We start from the raw sequence: 13,573 nt of genomic DNA on the forward strand, positions 1-13,573 counted from the left end.
CACCTATACATACAAATAAAAAAGCATTATTCTCAATACTCCTATAGCTGATAATGCTTGTGTATAATCGCAGCGCATGTTTTTTAATACTTAAATGAAGGAAATCTAATTCTATTAAAAAAAGAAGAGATTCTAAACAGTGAAAATGGAATTAAGCTAGTAGTAACAAGGTACATGAGAAAAAACTACAAAAATAAAAAGCAGCAATTGGAATATCAAAAATTAATCAAATCTTCATCCTTTTCAATGACTCTACTACTTGAGCCATAGTAGGACGAGCTCTAGGATCAGCTTTAAGTCCTCTTTGTATGAGAGACTTCATATCAGACCAAGATACAGAATCAGACTGTCGTGCCCTTTCTTCAATTGTCATTTCTGGTTTAGAATGTAAATTCATTTCCATAAGGAGAACAGAGTAACTGTAGACATCCATTGCTGGACTGTGTTGATCAGGATCACGAGCTTCTGGTGCAGAATATGCTGGATTGCCTGGCATAACAGTACCAGTACTTTCAGCTTGCACTACTTTAGCTGTACCATAATCTGCTACTTTAGCTTCATAACCAGCAGCTCCAGTGGAAGGCTTTAATAATACGTTAGGACTGCTCACATCTCTGTGAATAATAGGATGAGGCTTAAACAGGTGAAGGTAGTTGAGGCCTAAAGCTACATCCTGAGCAATACTGATAATCTGCTGCTTTGTTAACTCATTCTCTCGAATCTCCTGATTAAGACTAGTGCTCATCAGCTCAGTCAAGATGAGAAGATTACCCACTTTAGTTGCACCAATAAACTGGACCAGGTTAGGATGACGTACTCGTGATGCTATACTCATTTCCCTGGAGAAGATACCTAGATTATATTTTGAAATGATGATATTATGAAGTGACTTGACAGCTACTCTTAAACCTCTAAAAATACCAACTGTAACGACGCCATAAGATCCTCGTCCTAACTCCTCCTTTGTCAAAATCACTTCATCTTTATCAATAACCCAGTGATCATCAGTAAGTGCTTGTTGCTGGTACCTATGAACTGCATCTTGAGACTGACATAGCTCCCTATCCTTCTCCTGCAGTGCCACTTGATGCTCCCTATCTTTCTCCTGTAGCTTTCTATCTTTCTCCTGTAGCTCTCTATCTTTCTCCTTTAGCTCTCTATCTTTCTCCTGCAGCTCCCTATCCTTCTCCTGTAGCACTCCTAGCTGAAGTATATCTTCCTGTAGTGCCTCCAGCTCCCTGTTCTTTTCCTTTAGCTTTTTATGCCTCTTCCTTACCTCTTTATCCTTGACCTGTAGCTCCTTATCTTTCTCAAGTATCACGATATCCTTTTGTTGTAGTGCCTCCTGTAGCTCCAGCAGTACTACCTGATGCTCCCTATCCTTCTCCTGTAGCTCCATATCCTTCTCCTGTAGCTCCCTATCCTTCTCTTGTAACTGGTTATGATATCTCTCCTCTCTCTCTGCCTCCTCCCTATCCTTCTCTTGTAGCTGTTGACTATATCTTCTTATTTCTTGATCTTTCTCTGCTTCTTCTTTTTCCTTTTGCTCCATTTGCCAATGAAATAGTTTTACTTCTTTCTCTTTTTCATTCTCCTTTTTTTGCAATTCTCTCTCCTTCACTTCAAGACTCTTCATAAGAGCTTGTACGGTTTGCTCAGTATCAGCTGTATCTCCTTTTATTGGTTTCTGGTACTCCTCCAACCATATTTTTCTTCCTGTTTGTAGTTGCTGCTGATACTTAATCTTGCAGTACTCACCAGTCATGTCATTTGTATCAAATGTATCACCTACTGTCCACTCTCCTTTACTTTTCAGAACTAATAATTATTATAACATAAAGAAAACTGTATCATGTACCGTATGGAAGGAAATTTTGGAGGTAGTTAAATTTGGCGAATTTGGCATTTTGATAGCCATTCGCCAAAATAAAAATTTGCCATTTTGAGCCATTATACGCATGCTCAATGGCACATGGCCACAAATTCGCCAAAATAAAATTCGCCAAATTAAAATTCGCCAATCACCAAAATTTAGCAATTCGCCAAAAATTTAATCCCTCCAAAATTTCCTTCTGTACGGTATTAAGTATGGTACATTATATAGGAACTATGATGCAAATGTAAACACTAAACTGACCTAGTTCAGTTTGCATAACAGTGTTAGGATTAAGAACATATGTGAAGTTTCTATCAATAGCTCCTCCAACAGATATTATCCAGACACAATGAGGACTCATAATGAACACTGAGAGAGAATGACTATATCTTTTATTAACAGAGTGAGGTACATCTAACTGTTAATAGAAATAAATTAATAATTTACATGTATCTCACTGTACATACCTTTATCCAGGAATGTTGAGTGATGTTTAAGATCCAACAATCATCTAATGTATCATTATTCTTATCCCACCCACCACTTATCACTAGCATAGGACAGTCTGATCCAGTTATAATAGCACCTGCATGATAATATCTACCTACAGGCCATTGGTCTATTGCTTCAGGTTTCTTTATACACTGCCAGAACTATAATAAATAAAATAACCACACCTGTTACTTAAAACATGCATAGAGCAAATTTTTAAGCATTCTTTTTTAAAGATTTATAAAAATAAAATCCGTGAAAATCAATTTATCATTACAAGATAACAGAGTGTTGTATGCTAAGAGTTATTTCATGTGAAATTAATCTTTGTGCATGCTCAAAATCAATTTTATCAAAATAAATAAGTATAAACAAAAATTTTGTAAATCACTAAAATCAATTCCAATGAAAATTTAAACAATGAAAATTTGAAGCCAACCAGATACTCTTGGTGTGTGTGCATGCATACATTCAGTACACATAATTTAACATACCACAGTGCTGATTGATATCTCTAATACATAAATGTTGCTATTAGCAGTAGTCTTAGCATCATCATCAGTCCCTAGTCCACCAAACAGAACAGCTCTAGTGTTGTTGATTTTTTCAACGATGAAACCATAAGCAGGTGGTATACACTGACCAATGATTGAAGGAGTACTCCATTTTCCTAAATTAAAAATAAAAATTATGAACTTGACTTTAACGAGTAATAAATTTAAAAATTATGTACTTGATGATGTATCATATATTGAGTGCTCATTAGTATGCCATCTTCCACCAGTGAACTTAATATATTCATAATGAGGTAGTTGTACAGCTGGTTTAGATCCTATTCCTCCTATCATTAGTAAATGGTGTACTCCATCATGTTCAAATGATATCATTCCACCATGACCTCTCCTCATAACTGGTCTAGTTGCATCAGTTGGTTCTATTTCTGTCCATTGAAGACTAACGGTATCCAGTTGTGTAATACTGTTGTGACAGCAGTTGTCATGGCTACAATAACCCCCAAAATAATACAATAGATCATTTATTGCAGTACTGCAGTATGCAATGATTCCTAATGGAGGAGTACCAGTAGTATCTCTAGTGACCCATTGACCAGTTAAAGGAGTAAAGTGCTGTATAGTACTAGTGATCCTTGTCTTCTCTTCATTATCATGTACTTTAGGTAAATCATCCTGATCACCACCCCACACATACAGCGAATCATCTACTGATACAGTGCGGTGAGTTGCTCTTCCATTCAGTTGATCTAGTATGACAAAAATCACTGGGGTGGTAAAAAGATTAAAGTACTTACAAGATAGCCCATCGGCACTGTCTTGATTTGCACCATAGCTTGCACTTCTCCTCCACCAGAGAAGATTAGCCATGTTACGACGCCACAAGCGCCAGCTTGGGCTCAAAAAATCACAGATAAAAATTAATTTACTCCAGCAATTCTATGCAAAACAAGCGATGACAAAACAACCTGCGCCACCCAACACTTTGAAAATTGCACTATGGGCGTGGCTCACTGCGTGCATGCATAGCTCGCAAGTCAGCTCATGAATTTACTTACCATTAAATAGGTTCAATATCCTATTTCAAGTTTAGATATTATCTATGACAAGTTTTGAATTTCATAAACGAGTTCAAACATTTTGTTTATTGTACTGATATAATATGCTCTTCATTGAGTTTCTGGTACTCCTCCCTCCTCCTCCTTTCTTCTTCCTGTCTGTAGTTGCTGCTGATATTTCTTCTTGTATTCTTCATTATTCATACCATTGGTATCTAATGTATCACTTACTGTCCACTCTCCTTTACTGTTCAAAACTATAATTATAACGAAATAGATTGTTATGTACTCATAGTATATTTCAAAGAATAACAAGTAATACTACACTAACCTAGTTCAGTCAACATAGTAGTGTTAGGATATGTGGTAAGTGTCCCTGTCTTATCAACACATCCTCCAACAGTTATTATCCAGACACGATGAGGACTCATAATGAACACTGAGAGAGAATGACCATATCTCTTACTAACAGAGTGAGGTACATCTAACTGTTAATAGAAATAAATTAATAATTTACATGTATCTCACTGTACATACCTTTATCCAGGAACGTTGAGTGATGTTAAAGATCCAACAATCATCTAATATATCATCATCATCACCCTCCCCACCACTTATCACTAGCATAGGACAGTCTGATCCAGTTATAATAATAGCACCTGCATGATAGCATCTACCCACTGGCCATTGGTCTATTGGTTCGGGTTTCTTTATACACTGCCAGAACTAATAAACGAAGAGTGCATATACATTTCAGAGCCTGAAATTACAGTCGGACATCAGACATTTTCCGACCATTTTGCTTAATTGTCCGACCAACTACCATGTTGTTCTACCATTTTGTCTGAACATTAGTAAACAACACAAAATTTTTATTAGTATTATTACTAAATTAATGGTTATGCTTTTGTAAGTTTCTTTACATTACAAAAAAATTTTGAATTAAACACTCACTAACAAGCACACACATTGACATATAAAAAGGATAAATGAACATGTCCAACCATTTCATTCAAATGTCAGACCAAAATAGGCTGTGTTCAGACATAATGTCAGAACACTGTTTAAATGTAATTTCAGGCTCTGCATTTAGATTCAGTACACATAAATTAACATACCACAGTGCTGATTGACATCTCTAATAAATAAATATTGTTAGTAAAAGTATTCTCAGATTCATCATCAGTCTCTCGTCCACCAAACAGAACAGCTCTAGTGTTGTTGATCTTTTCAATGATGAAGTGACTAGCAGGTGGTATACACTGACCAATGATTGAAGGATCGTTCCATTTTCCTAAATTAAAATTATTAACGTAATTTCAAACAATAATGAAATTTTACTTGATGATATATTATATACTGAGTGCTCATTAGTACGCCATTTTCCACTAGGTAACTCAATATATTTATAATGAGGTAGTTGTACAGCTGGTTTAGATCCTCTTCCTCCTATCATTAGTAAATGGTGTACTCCATCATGTTCAAATGATATCATTCCACCACCACCTCTCCTCATAACTGGTCTAGTTGCATCAGTTGGTTCTATTTCTGTCCATTGAAGACTACCAGCATCCAGTTGTGTAATACTATTGTGATTGCAGTCGTCATGACCACACTTTCCCCCAAAATAATACAATAGATCATTTATTGCAGTACAGCAGTATCCAATGATTCCTAATGGAGGAGTACCAGTAGTACCTCTAGTGATCCATTGACCAGTTGAAGGAGTAAAGTGCTGTATATTACTAGTGATCCTTCTCTTCTCTTCACTATCATGTACTTCAGGCAAATCAACCTGATCACCACCCCACACATACAGTGAATCACCTACTGATAAGGCGCAGTGAGCAGCTCTTCCATCTATATGATAGTAGATGATCACTGGAATAGCAACAATAAGTACTTACTTGTAGTCTTGGGCACTTGTGACGCCATGGGGCCAACTGCCAAGCTCTAGCTATGCCCGGGCCCCGGAGCCCCTCCTCCAACTACACAGCCAATTAATCTAAGTTTGTGGTTGAATCATGAATGATGTCAGTCCTGATCCGGCCTAATGCATCCTGAATCATGGATTTTGGGCAGCTAACATTGCAGCTCATTACTGCATTGCAATTGAGCCTAGCTTGATCTATCAGTCTTGATACAATCATGCTGGAATTCATACTGGTTCAGCCAGAGCAACATGCATGATTCGGCAATGATATCTGTCAGACTTTTATCAATACTGTAATCAGGCTCGATTCATTGATTTTAGGCAGTGTCTTGTATTATACATGCTTACTCTTGGCTGTGTAGAGTCAGACCATACCCATTTATATGCAAAAGGCATTCTTGTATCTATCCGGCTACACAAAGCAGTCAGAACATCACATATTGCAGATCTGTATTATTATTTATAATATATATATGTAAAAAAGAAGAAGAAAAACAGAAAAGAAAGAAGAAATCAAAAGAGAATTCAAAACTGAAAAAGAAAATAATAAGTAGAACAGCAAATAACTAAAAGTATACAAGTTTTAAAACTATCTAAGCAGCCACTACTATTGGAATATCAAAAATATAAAAATCAAATCTTAATCCTTTTCAAAAACTCCAATACTTGAGCCATAGTAGGACGGTTTTTGGGATTATTGTCAAGTCCTCTTTGTATGAGAGACTTCATATCAGACCAGGAGACACTACCAGATTGTCGTGCTCTTCTTGCTGTCTCCATTTCTGGTGGACGACATAAATTCATTTCCATAAGGAGAACAGAGTAACTGTAGACATCCATTGCTGGACTGTGTTGATCAGGATCACGAGCTTCTGGTGCAGCATATGCTGGATTGCCTGCCATATAAGGACCAGTGCCAGTCCTAGCAGTGGTAGCTTGCACTACTTTAACTGTACCATAATCTGCTACTTTAGCTTCATAACCAGCAGGCCCAGTGCAAGGCTTTAATAATACATTAGGACTGCTCACATCTCTGTGAATAATAGGTGGTTGAAACAGGTGAAGGTAGTTGAGGCCTAAAGCTACATCTTGAGCAATACTCAGAATCTGTTTATTTGTTAATCGTTTTTTCTGCAGCTGATGACTAAGACTAGTGCTCATCAGCTCGGTCAAGATGAGAGGATTACCCACTTTAGTTGCACCAATAAACTGGACCAGGTTAGGATGACGTATTTGTGATGCTACAGTCATTTCCCTAGAGAAGAGAGCTAAATTATAATCTGAGATAATGATAGTATGAAGTGACTTGACAGCTACTCTTAAACCTCTGAAGATACCAACTGTAACGACAGCATAAGATCCTCTTCCTAACTCCTCATCTGTCAAAATCACCTCATCTTTATTAATAACCCAGTGATCATCAGTTAGCTCTGCTTGTTGCTGGTACCTACGAACTGCATCTTGAGACTGATGCAGCTCTTCATCCTTCTCCTGTAGCTCCCTATCCTTCTCCTGCAGTGCCACCTGATGCTCCCTATCTTTCTCCAGCAGTACCACCTGATGCTCCACATCCTTCTCCTGTAATGCCCTATCCTTCTCCTGTAGCTCCCTATCCTTCTCCTGTAACTGGTTATGATATCTCTCCTCTCTCTCTGCCTCCTCTCTATCCTTCTTTTGTAGCTGATGTCGATATCTTCTTATTTCTTGAGCTTTCTTTGCTTCTTCTCTTTCCTTCTGCTCCAACTGCTGACAAAAGACTTGTGCTCTTCTCTTTCTTTCTTGTAATTCTTTCTCCTTCTCTTCAATAGCTTGCTCAAACTCCTCCAACCACATTCTTCCTCCTATTTGTAGTTGATGCTGATACCTCTTCTTGTATTCTTCATTATTCATATCATTGGTATCTAATGTACTACCTACTGCCCACTGTCCTTTACTGTTAGTAACTAAAGTAGATACATACAATCAATCCCTCACCAATATTATCATCCCACTACACTGACCTAGTTCATTTAACATGGCAACATTAGGTTTACTGATGTAGTTGGAATCAGAGGGACACTGTCCTCCTACAGTTATTATCCAAACACAAAGAGGACTACTCATACTGAACGATGAGAGAGAATGACCCCATCTCTTACTGACAGAGTGAGGTACATCTAACTGTTAATAGAAATAAATTAATAATTTACATGTATCTCACTGTACATACCTTTATCCAGGAATGTTGAGTGATGTTAAAGATCCAACAATCATCTAACGTATCATCATCCTTCCCACCACTTATCACTAGCATAGGACAGTCTGATCTAGTTATAATAATAGCACCTGCATGATAATATCTATCCACAGGCCATTGGTCTATTGCTACAGGTTTCTTTATACACTGCCAGAACTAATAAATAATAATAAACAATGACATATATAGTATGCATGCACATATTTTAACGTACAACAGTGCTGATTGATATCTTTAATATGTAAACATTGTTAGTAGCAGTATCCTTAGCCTTATCATCAGTCTCTATTCCACCAAACAGAACAGCTCTAGTGTTGTTGATCTTTTCAATGATGAAGTGACTAGCAGGTGGTATACACTGACCAATGATTAAAGGATTACTCCATTCTCCTAAATTAAAATTATTGACATAATTTCAAACAATAATAAGCTATACTTGATGATATATTATATATTGAGTGCTCATTAGTCTGCCAGTCTCCATCAGTAAACTCAATATATTTATAATGAGGTAGTTGTACAGCTGGTTTAGATCCTTTTCCTCCTATCATTAGTAAATGTGCTCCATCATGTTCAAATGATATCATTCCACCACCACCCCTCCTCATAACTGGTCTAGTTGCATCAGTTGGTTCTAATTCTCTCCATTGAAGACTAACAGTATCCAGTTGTGTAATACTGTTGTGATTACAGCTGTCATGGCCACACTCTCCTCCAAAATAATACAATTGATCATTTATTGCAGTACAGCAATATTCAATGATTCCTAATGGAGGAGTACCAGTAGTACCTCTAGTGATCCATTGACCAGTTGAAAGAGTAAAGTGTTGTATATCACTAGTGATCCTTCGCTTTTCTGCACTATCATGTACTTTAGGCAAGCCATTATGATGGCCAGCCCACACATACAATGAATGGTCTATGGATACAGCGCGGTGATGGGCTCTTTTTCTCGGTTTATCTACGATAAAACAATAAACATGGTAAACAATAATGGATTGATAACATCTTACTTTTGAACGACATAGCAACTGTACTGCAAGCCTAGTTTGATGACAGTGCCAGGCTGGTCTGGGCGGCGAGACTACTGTTTATAGTTAGGCCTGGGCCTAGCATACACAGCCAAGAATTTTCATGCTGATACAGTAGTACTGCCCAAAGTCAATGATTCAAGCCTGATGTCTATTTTGATACAGCCCTGACTGGCATCAATGTTGAATCATGTCCATTGCTCTGGCTGAACCAGGGCTGTACTCCAGCATGGTTGTATCATGGATGGTTATCGTGATTGTATCATACTAGACTCATTGCTTTGCAGGCTGCCCAAAGTCCATGATACAGGGATGTATCAAGGCTGATCCTGATTGATATCAGTCATGATTCAAAGTAAAATTCTTGGCTGTGTAGGGCGAGGCATTTCCTGTAGCATACCACTAAGATTATGTGTTTACGTACATTGTGTAGATCTATATCTATCTATGCCAGTAGCAGCATAGCTACTACAAACACACTATATCTATGCCAGCAGTAACGTAATGTACCATAATTATGTTGCCAAAGCTAAACAAAATGAATTTGGTGAAATTACCCATGTGGTGCAACCATAGATCATAATCATTATCATACAGTATTCATTTGATATCGTAAAGCTTTAAAGGTGTGGCTGATTAATAATAATTTTCCAAAACTGAAATTGTGTTTATTGTAACTGAAATTGTGTTTATTGTAACTGAAATTGTGTTTATTGTACAAGTCTGTATGTGACATATCTGCCAGCAGTTTCACTTGGTCTTATGATCTTTACTACCTAATGAATGGAGGAAGGAGAGAAAGAGAGAGATAATTTTAGAAATTTAGTATCCATTACTTGTCCTCTTTTCAGTCCATAGTACCTAGCAACAGGGTCACCTGACTGTATCTTAGGCAACTGGTGCTCCTTTAATTTACTGATCATTGTTATTAAGAAGAAAATAACTGAAAATAAAATACAGTATAGTCTCTCTTAATGGATACTCTCTATAGCGTACACCTCCATTTAACGGACAGCACCTAGTGTACCAATTACATTCCTTACTGTATAAAATAACCTCCACATAAAGAATACCTCTGTATAACAGAAACACATTCTTGCCCCAAAGTGTCCATTATATAGAGGCTACACTGTATACTAACATTAACATTTTGTGTTTACTTTGACTTGTAATCAACTTGTTCCAAAAATAGAACAGAATTCTATTCTTAGGTACGTGTAGTTAGGTACAAGATTACAGTAACTACAGAAGTTGCTAGCCTAGTATATAGGGCTTTAGGATACTATCTTGCTAATAATTCTCTCTTTTCCTCCGTTGTCATCACAATATGTTCTGGAACCAACTACAAAGCTATATAAACCACTTCCAAACCATACCCACTCACCTCATGTTCAGTTATATTAATCATAAGCTCCGCCTCCATGAACTGTTCCAATATGTATTTAGGAGCCATATCAACTAGTGCTTGTTTAGCTGATGGGGTCATTCCTTGCTGTACAACTATAATGGCCCTTGATATATTCTCCTCCTGCATTCTACCACAATATCTGATAATGAGAGAGAGAGAGAATAGGAACAAATGACAAGCATTTTTACATTCAAAACTTTTTCAAATTTTGAGCTAAATGAATGTTTTTAAAAAAAATGCTTTTTAAGTTTTATTAATGAATCCTGAGCACAATGGCCCATGTGATGATATAATGTATTTGATTTTGTTGGTTATAAAAATTGGGAAGAAACAAAAGAGCAAGAACATGCAAATATAAATTAAATATACCAGAATGTACAATATATTATCTACATGCTCAATGTGTTCCCCACTCACTGTTTAATAGTCTTAATGCCAACTTTAGGATCTTCAGGAAAGAACACAAACATCTGATCGGTTGGATCATCATTATGAGCTACTAGTATTGAGAGGTCGTTCCTCGAAGGGTGTCCATCATTGGGTCTCTCCCCAAACTGCTCCTTAAATTGATCCAAAGTTTGATCCAACTCGTCCTGGGTCACCAGATACCGCCTGTCATGACACATCTGCATGACTGTCTTCCTAATACGCCATAGTCTGTAGGTAACCTCCTCGTTATCCATTAGAAGAGAGAAGGAAGGATAGGAGAAGATGGGCAAACACTAAAAATATGCTGATTTTGCTAATAGGCGTGGTCAAACAAATTGACCCACGTTGTAGCACGTGGGTGATTTGGGTGTGACGGAAGGCGTGGTTAAAATAAGGCGCCATTTTGAAATAGGTGGGGCTAGTATAGTGGAGTACTATCTCTCCAGTTCTTTCAGCTTTCTATACTCCTCAATCACTCTTCTTCTGCTGTATAATGTCTGAGGTAAGATTCTTGTAGTTTTTATCTACATACTCTTATTTTTAATAATTTTTCTTTATTTTTAGGAAGAAATTGTGAGTAATGCTACACCAGAAGTTCTCTATCTGCTGCTGTGTAGAGAGCACAGGGTCTCCAGAAGCGTTAGAGTCAACTGGTTCTTTAATAACTTATTCAAGAGCAGCTCACAATGGCTGAGCACTGGACACAGTGTAATTACAAGAACATTTATCATTATTCTGGGATCGGGGCTTAGTTTGTAGCCTAGGGGGCTTGGGATTATCTTTATAGGGGTCTGGTACAGGTTTAAAATTTAATAAGGGTATCATAATTTTTAAACTTAGGTTGAAGATTGATTTAAAATTTAAAATTTATTATTATTATTACTTGATTAAAATTTTAATAGGGGTCTGGTACAGGTTTAAAATTTAATAAGGGTATCGTAATTTTTAAAATTAGGTTGAAGATTGATTTAAAATTTAAAATTTTATTATTATTATTACTTGATTAAAATTTTAATTTATTATTATTATAAATTTAATTTATTATTATTACTGTAGGAAGGAGAGCAAGATGAAGGTGCTACAGTTAAAGGAGATGAACCATTAACTGTACTATGGAGTAATACTGATAGACTCACTCCATCAACTAGTGTACATTACGTTGCACAGAATGCCAGTTTAATATTTGTCATAGATATGACATCATCGATGATGCAAGTGGTGAGTAGGCGGAGCAATACAAGAATACTTTATTAGAAAAATGCCCAAGGCTATAGCCCATGGGTTTTTCCAAAAAATGGCTCTGGAATCACCCCAAATTTTTATTACATTTTTTGATACATATTGATATCCTTATGCTATGTAGCAAGTTTGAGGTGATTCCGACTTCAATTTTTCAAGTTATGGCCATTTTAAGAAAACATCAAAATTCTGAAAAAATCCCTGTACTATAGCCCATGGTTTTTTCCAAAAAATGGCTCCGAAATCATCCCCAATTTTTATTACATTTTCTAATACATATTGGTGTCCTTATGCTGTGTAAAAAGTTTGAGCTGATTCCGACTTCAATTTTTCAAGTTACGGCCATTTTAAGAAAATATCAAAATTCTGAAAAAATCCCTGTACTATAGCCCATGGTTTTTTCCAAAAAATGGCTCCAAAACCACCCCCAATTTTTATTACATTTTCTTGTACATATTGATGTCCTTATGCTGTGTAGAAAGTTTGAGCTGATTCCAACTTCAACTTTTCAAGTTACGGCCATTTTAAGAAAACGCCAAAATTATGAAAAATACCCAAGGCTATTATAGCCCGTGGTTTTTCCGAAAAAAACCTTCATACTTACATTGTATAGTTGCAATGCTTTATAGTCAAATTACCATTATTGATAATTTATAATTTTCTGTTTAGAGCAACGAGACTTTCTCCGTTAAACTTGATGAGGCTGTTCGTGGACTTGAAAAATGTCTCAGCGATCTCATACAGCCCGTGAGTTGTAGGCGTGATCGGGGGCGTGGCTAACAGTCTAAATTTTTTAGATGAGAGTCAATAAGACCAGTATTGTCCCTCACCTGTGTGTTACTATACTAGTTTATAATGGAAGCAAGAAGGTAACAAGAACCGTTATAATGTTTATTTTAGTGATATTGGCAATTTGAAATCAAATTTAAATCCACCAATCATTAATGTATTATGTTCATACATGTACTAATTCATGTATGCACAAAATTGCCAAATTAAAAAACAACAAATAAGTTTTATAGCAAAATAAATTGCTGCCAAATTAAAGGCATTATAAATATACAATAATAATGGTTCTTTCTTTCTTTCTTTCTCTCTTTCCAGCCAGTTGAAGTGATACTGCACGGTATTCATCTTCAGTCAGATAACATTAATCACACTCTTACACTTGCTAATAAAAAGTTGAATCAACTCAAGACCAAATCGATCCAAAAAGGTAGTGTTAATAATAAAATGATAATAATTATTAATAAAATAATATTGGTTATTGGTTCATTAAATATAATTGTAATAACTTTGACAGCCTATTTAAAATCGTTGTTATATACAAACACAACAATAATGATGATAGGAAAATTT

At 36.3% G+C, this 13,573-nt stretch overlaps 4 protein-coding genes and 1 long non-coding RNA gene across 5 annotated transcripts in view; 1 reads left to right on the forward strand and 4 right to left on the reverse strand.

The window, feature by feature from the left end:
• Positions 1-226: 226 nt before the first annotated feature.
• Positions 227-3,833, reverse strand: LOC109582864 (uncharacterized). The gene is made up of 6 exons (XM_019997892.1): positions 3,678-3,833; positions 3,102-3,629; positions 2,863-3,038; positions 2,344-2,529; positions 2,138-2,294; positions 227-1,818 (listed from the first exon to the last, which is right to left on the reverse strand). The coding sequence occupies exons 1-6, from the start codon at positions 3,748-3,750 to the stop codon at positions 227-229; spliced, it is 2,712 nt and encodes a 903-aa protein (XP_019853451.1). The 5' UTR covers positions 3,751-3,833.
• A 324-nt stretch (positions 3,834-4,157) lies between these two features.
• On the reverse strand, positions 4,158-4,500 carry LOC109582877 (uncharacterized). Its single transcript, XR_002185257.1, has 3 exons — positions 4,476-4,500; positions 4,270-4,426; positions 4,158-4,195 (listed from the first exon to the last, which is right to left on the reverse strand). It is a non-coding gene; the product is annotated as an uncharacterized LOC109582877 (long non-coding RNA).
• A 1,918-nt stretch (positions 4,501-6,418) lies between these two features.
• LOC109582875 (probable serine/threonine-protein kinase DDB_G0271682) lies at positions 6,419-8,630 on the reverse strand. Its single transcript, XM_019997912.1, has 5 exons — positions 8,544-8,630; positions 8,322-8,497; positions 8,081-8,263; positions 7,872-8,031; positions 6,419-7,814 (listed from the first exon to the last, which is right to left on the reverse strand). Exons 3-5 carry the CDS (start codon positions 8,162-8,164, stop codon positions 6,505-6,507), a joined length of 1,554 nt encoding a protein of 517 aa, XP_019853471.1. The 5' UTR covers positions 8,165-8,263; positions 8,322-8,497; positions 8,544-8,630; the 3' UTR covers positions 6,419-6,504.
• Positions 8,631-9,769: 1,139 nt separating this feature from the next.
• LOC100636582 (DNA-directed RNA polymerases I, II, and III subunit RPABC1) lies at positions 9,770-11,295 on the reverse strand. The gene is made up of 5 exons (XM_003387372.3): positions 10,964-11,295; positions 10,523-10,685; positions 10,422-10,480; positions 9,975-10,053; positions 9,770-9,914 (listed from the first exon to the last, which is right to left on the reverse strand). The coding sequence occupies exons 1-5, from the start codon at positions 11,227-11,229 to the stop codon at positions 9,849-9,851; spliced, it is 633 nt and encodes a 210-aa protein (XP_003387420.1). The 5' UTR covers positions 11,230-11,295; the 3' UTR covers positions 9,770-9,848.
• Positions 11,296-11,415: 120 nt separating this feature from the next.
• The window catches only part of LOC105313163 (protein SZT2-like), a 42,281-nt gene continuing 40,123 nt past the window's right edge, over positions 11,416-13,573 (forward strand). Inside the window, exons 1-6 of the mRNA XM_019997901.1 lie at positions 11,416-11,477; positions 11,540-11,683; positions 12,032-12,193; positions 12,884-12,961; positions 13,012-13,083; positions 13,319-13,430. Of these exons, the coding sequence (XP_019853460.1) occupies positions 11,469-11,477; positions 11,540-11,683; positions 12,032-12,193; positions 12,884-12,961; positions 13,012-13,083; positions 13,319-13,430 (577 nt within the window). The 5' untranslated portion in view covers positions 11,416-11,468. The remainder of the gene's footprint in view (positions 11,478-11,539; positions 11,684-12,031; positions 12,194-12,883; positions 12,962-13,011; positions 13,084-13,318; positions 13,431-13,573) is intronic.

Source organism: Amphimedon queenslandica, unplaced genomic scaffold (assembly GCF_000090795.2).
Source record: "Amphimedon queenslandica unplaced genomic scaffold, v1.1 AMPQUscaffold_13348, whole genome shotgun sequence".
Classification (NCBI taxonomy): domain Eukaryota; kingdom Metazoa; phylum Porifera; class Demospongiae; order Haplosclerida; family Niphatidae; genus Amphimedon; species Amphimedon queenslandica.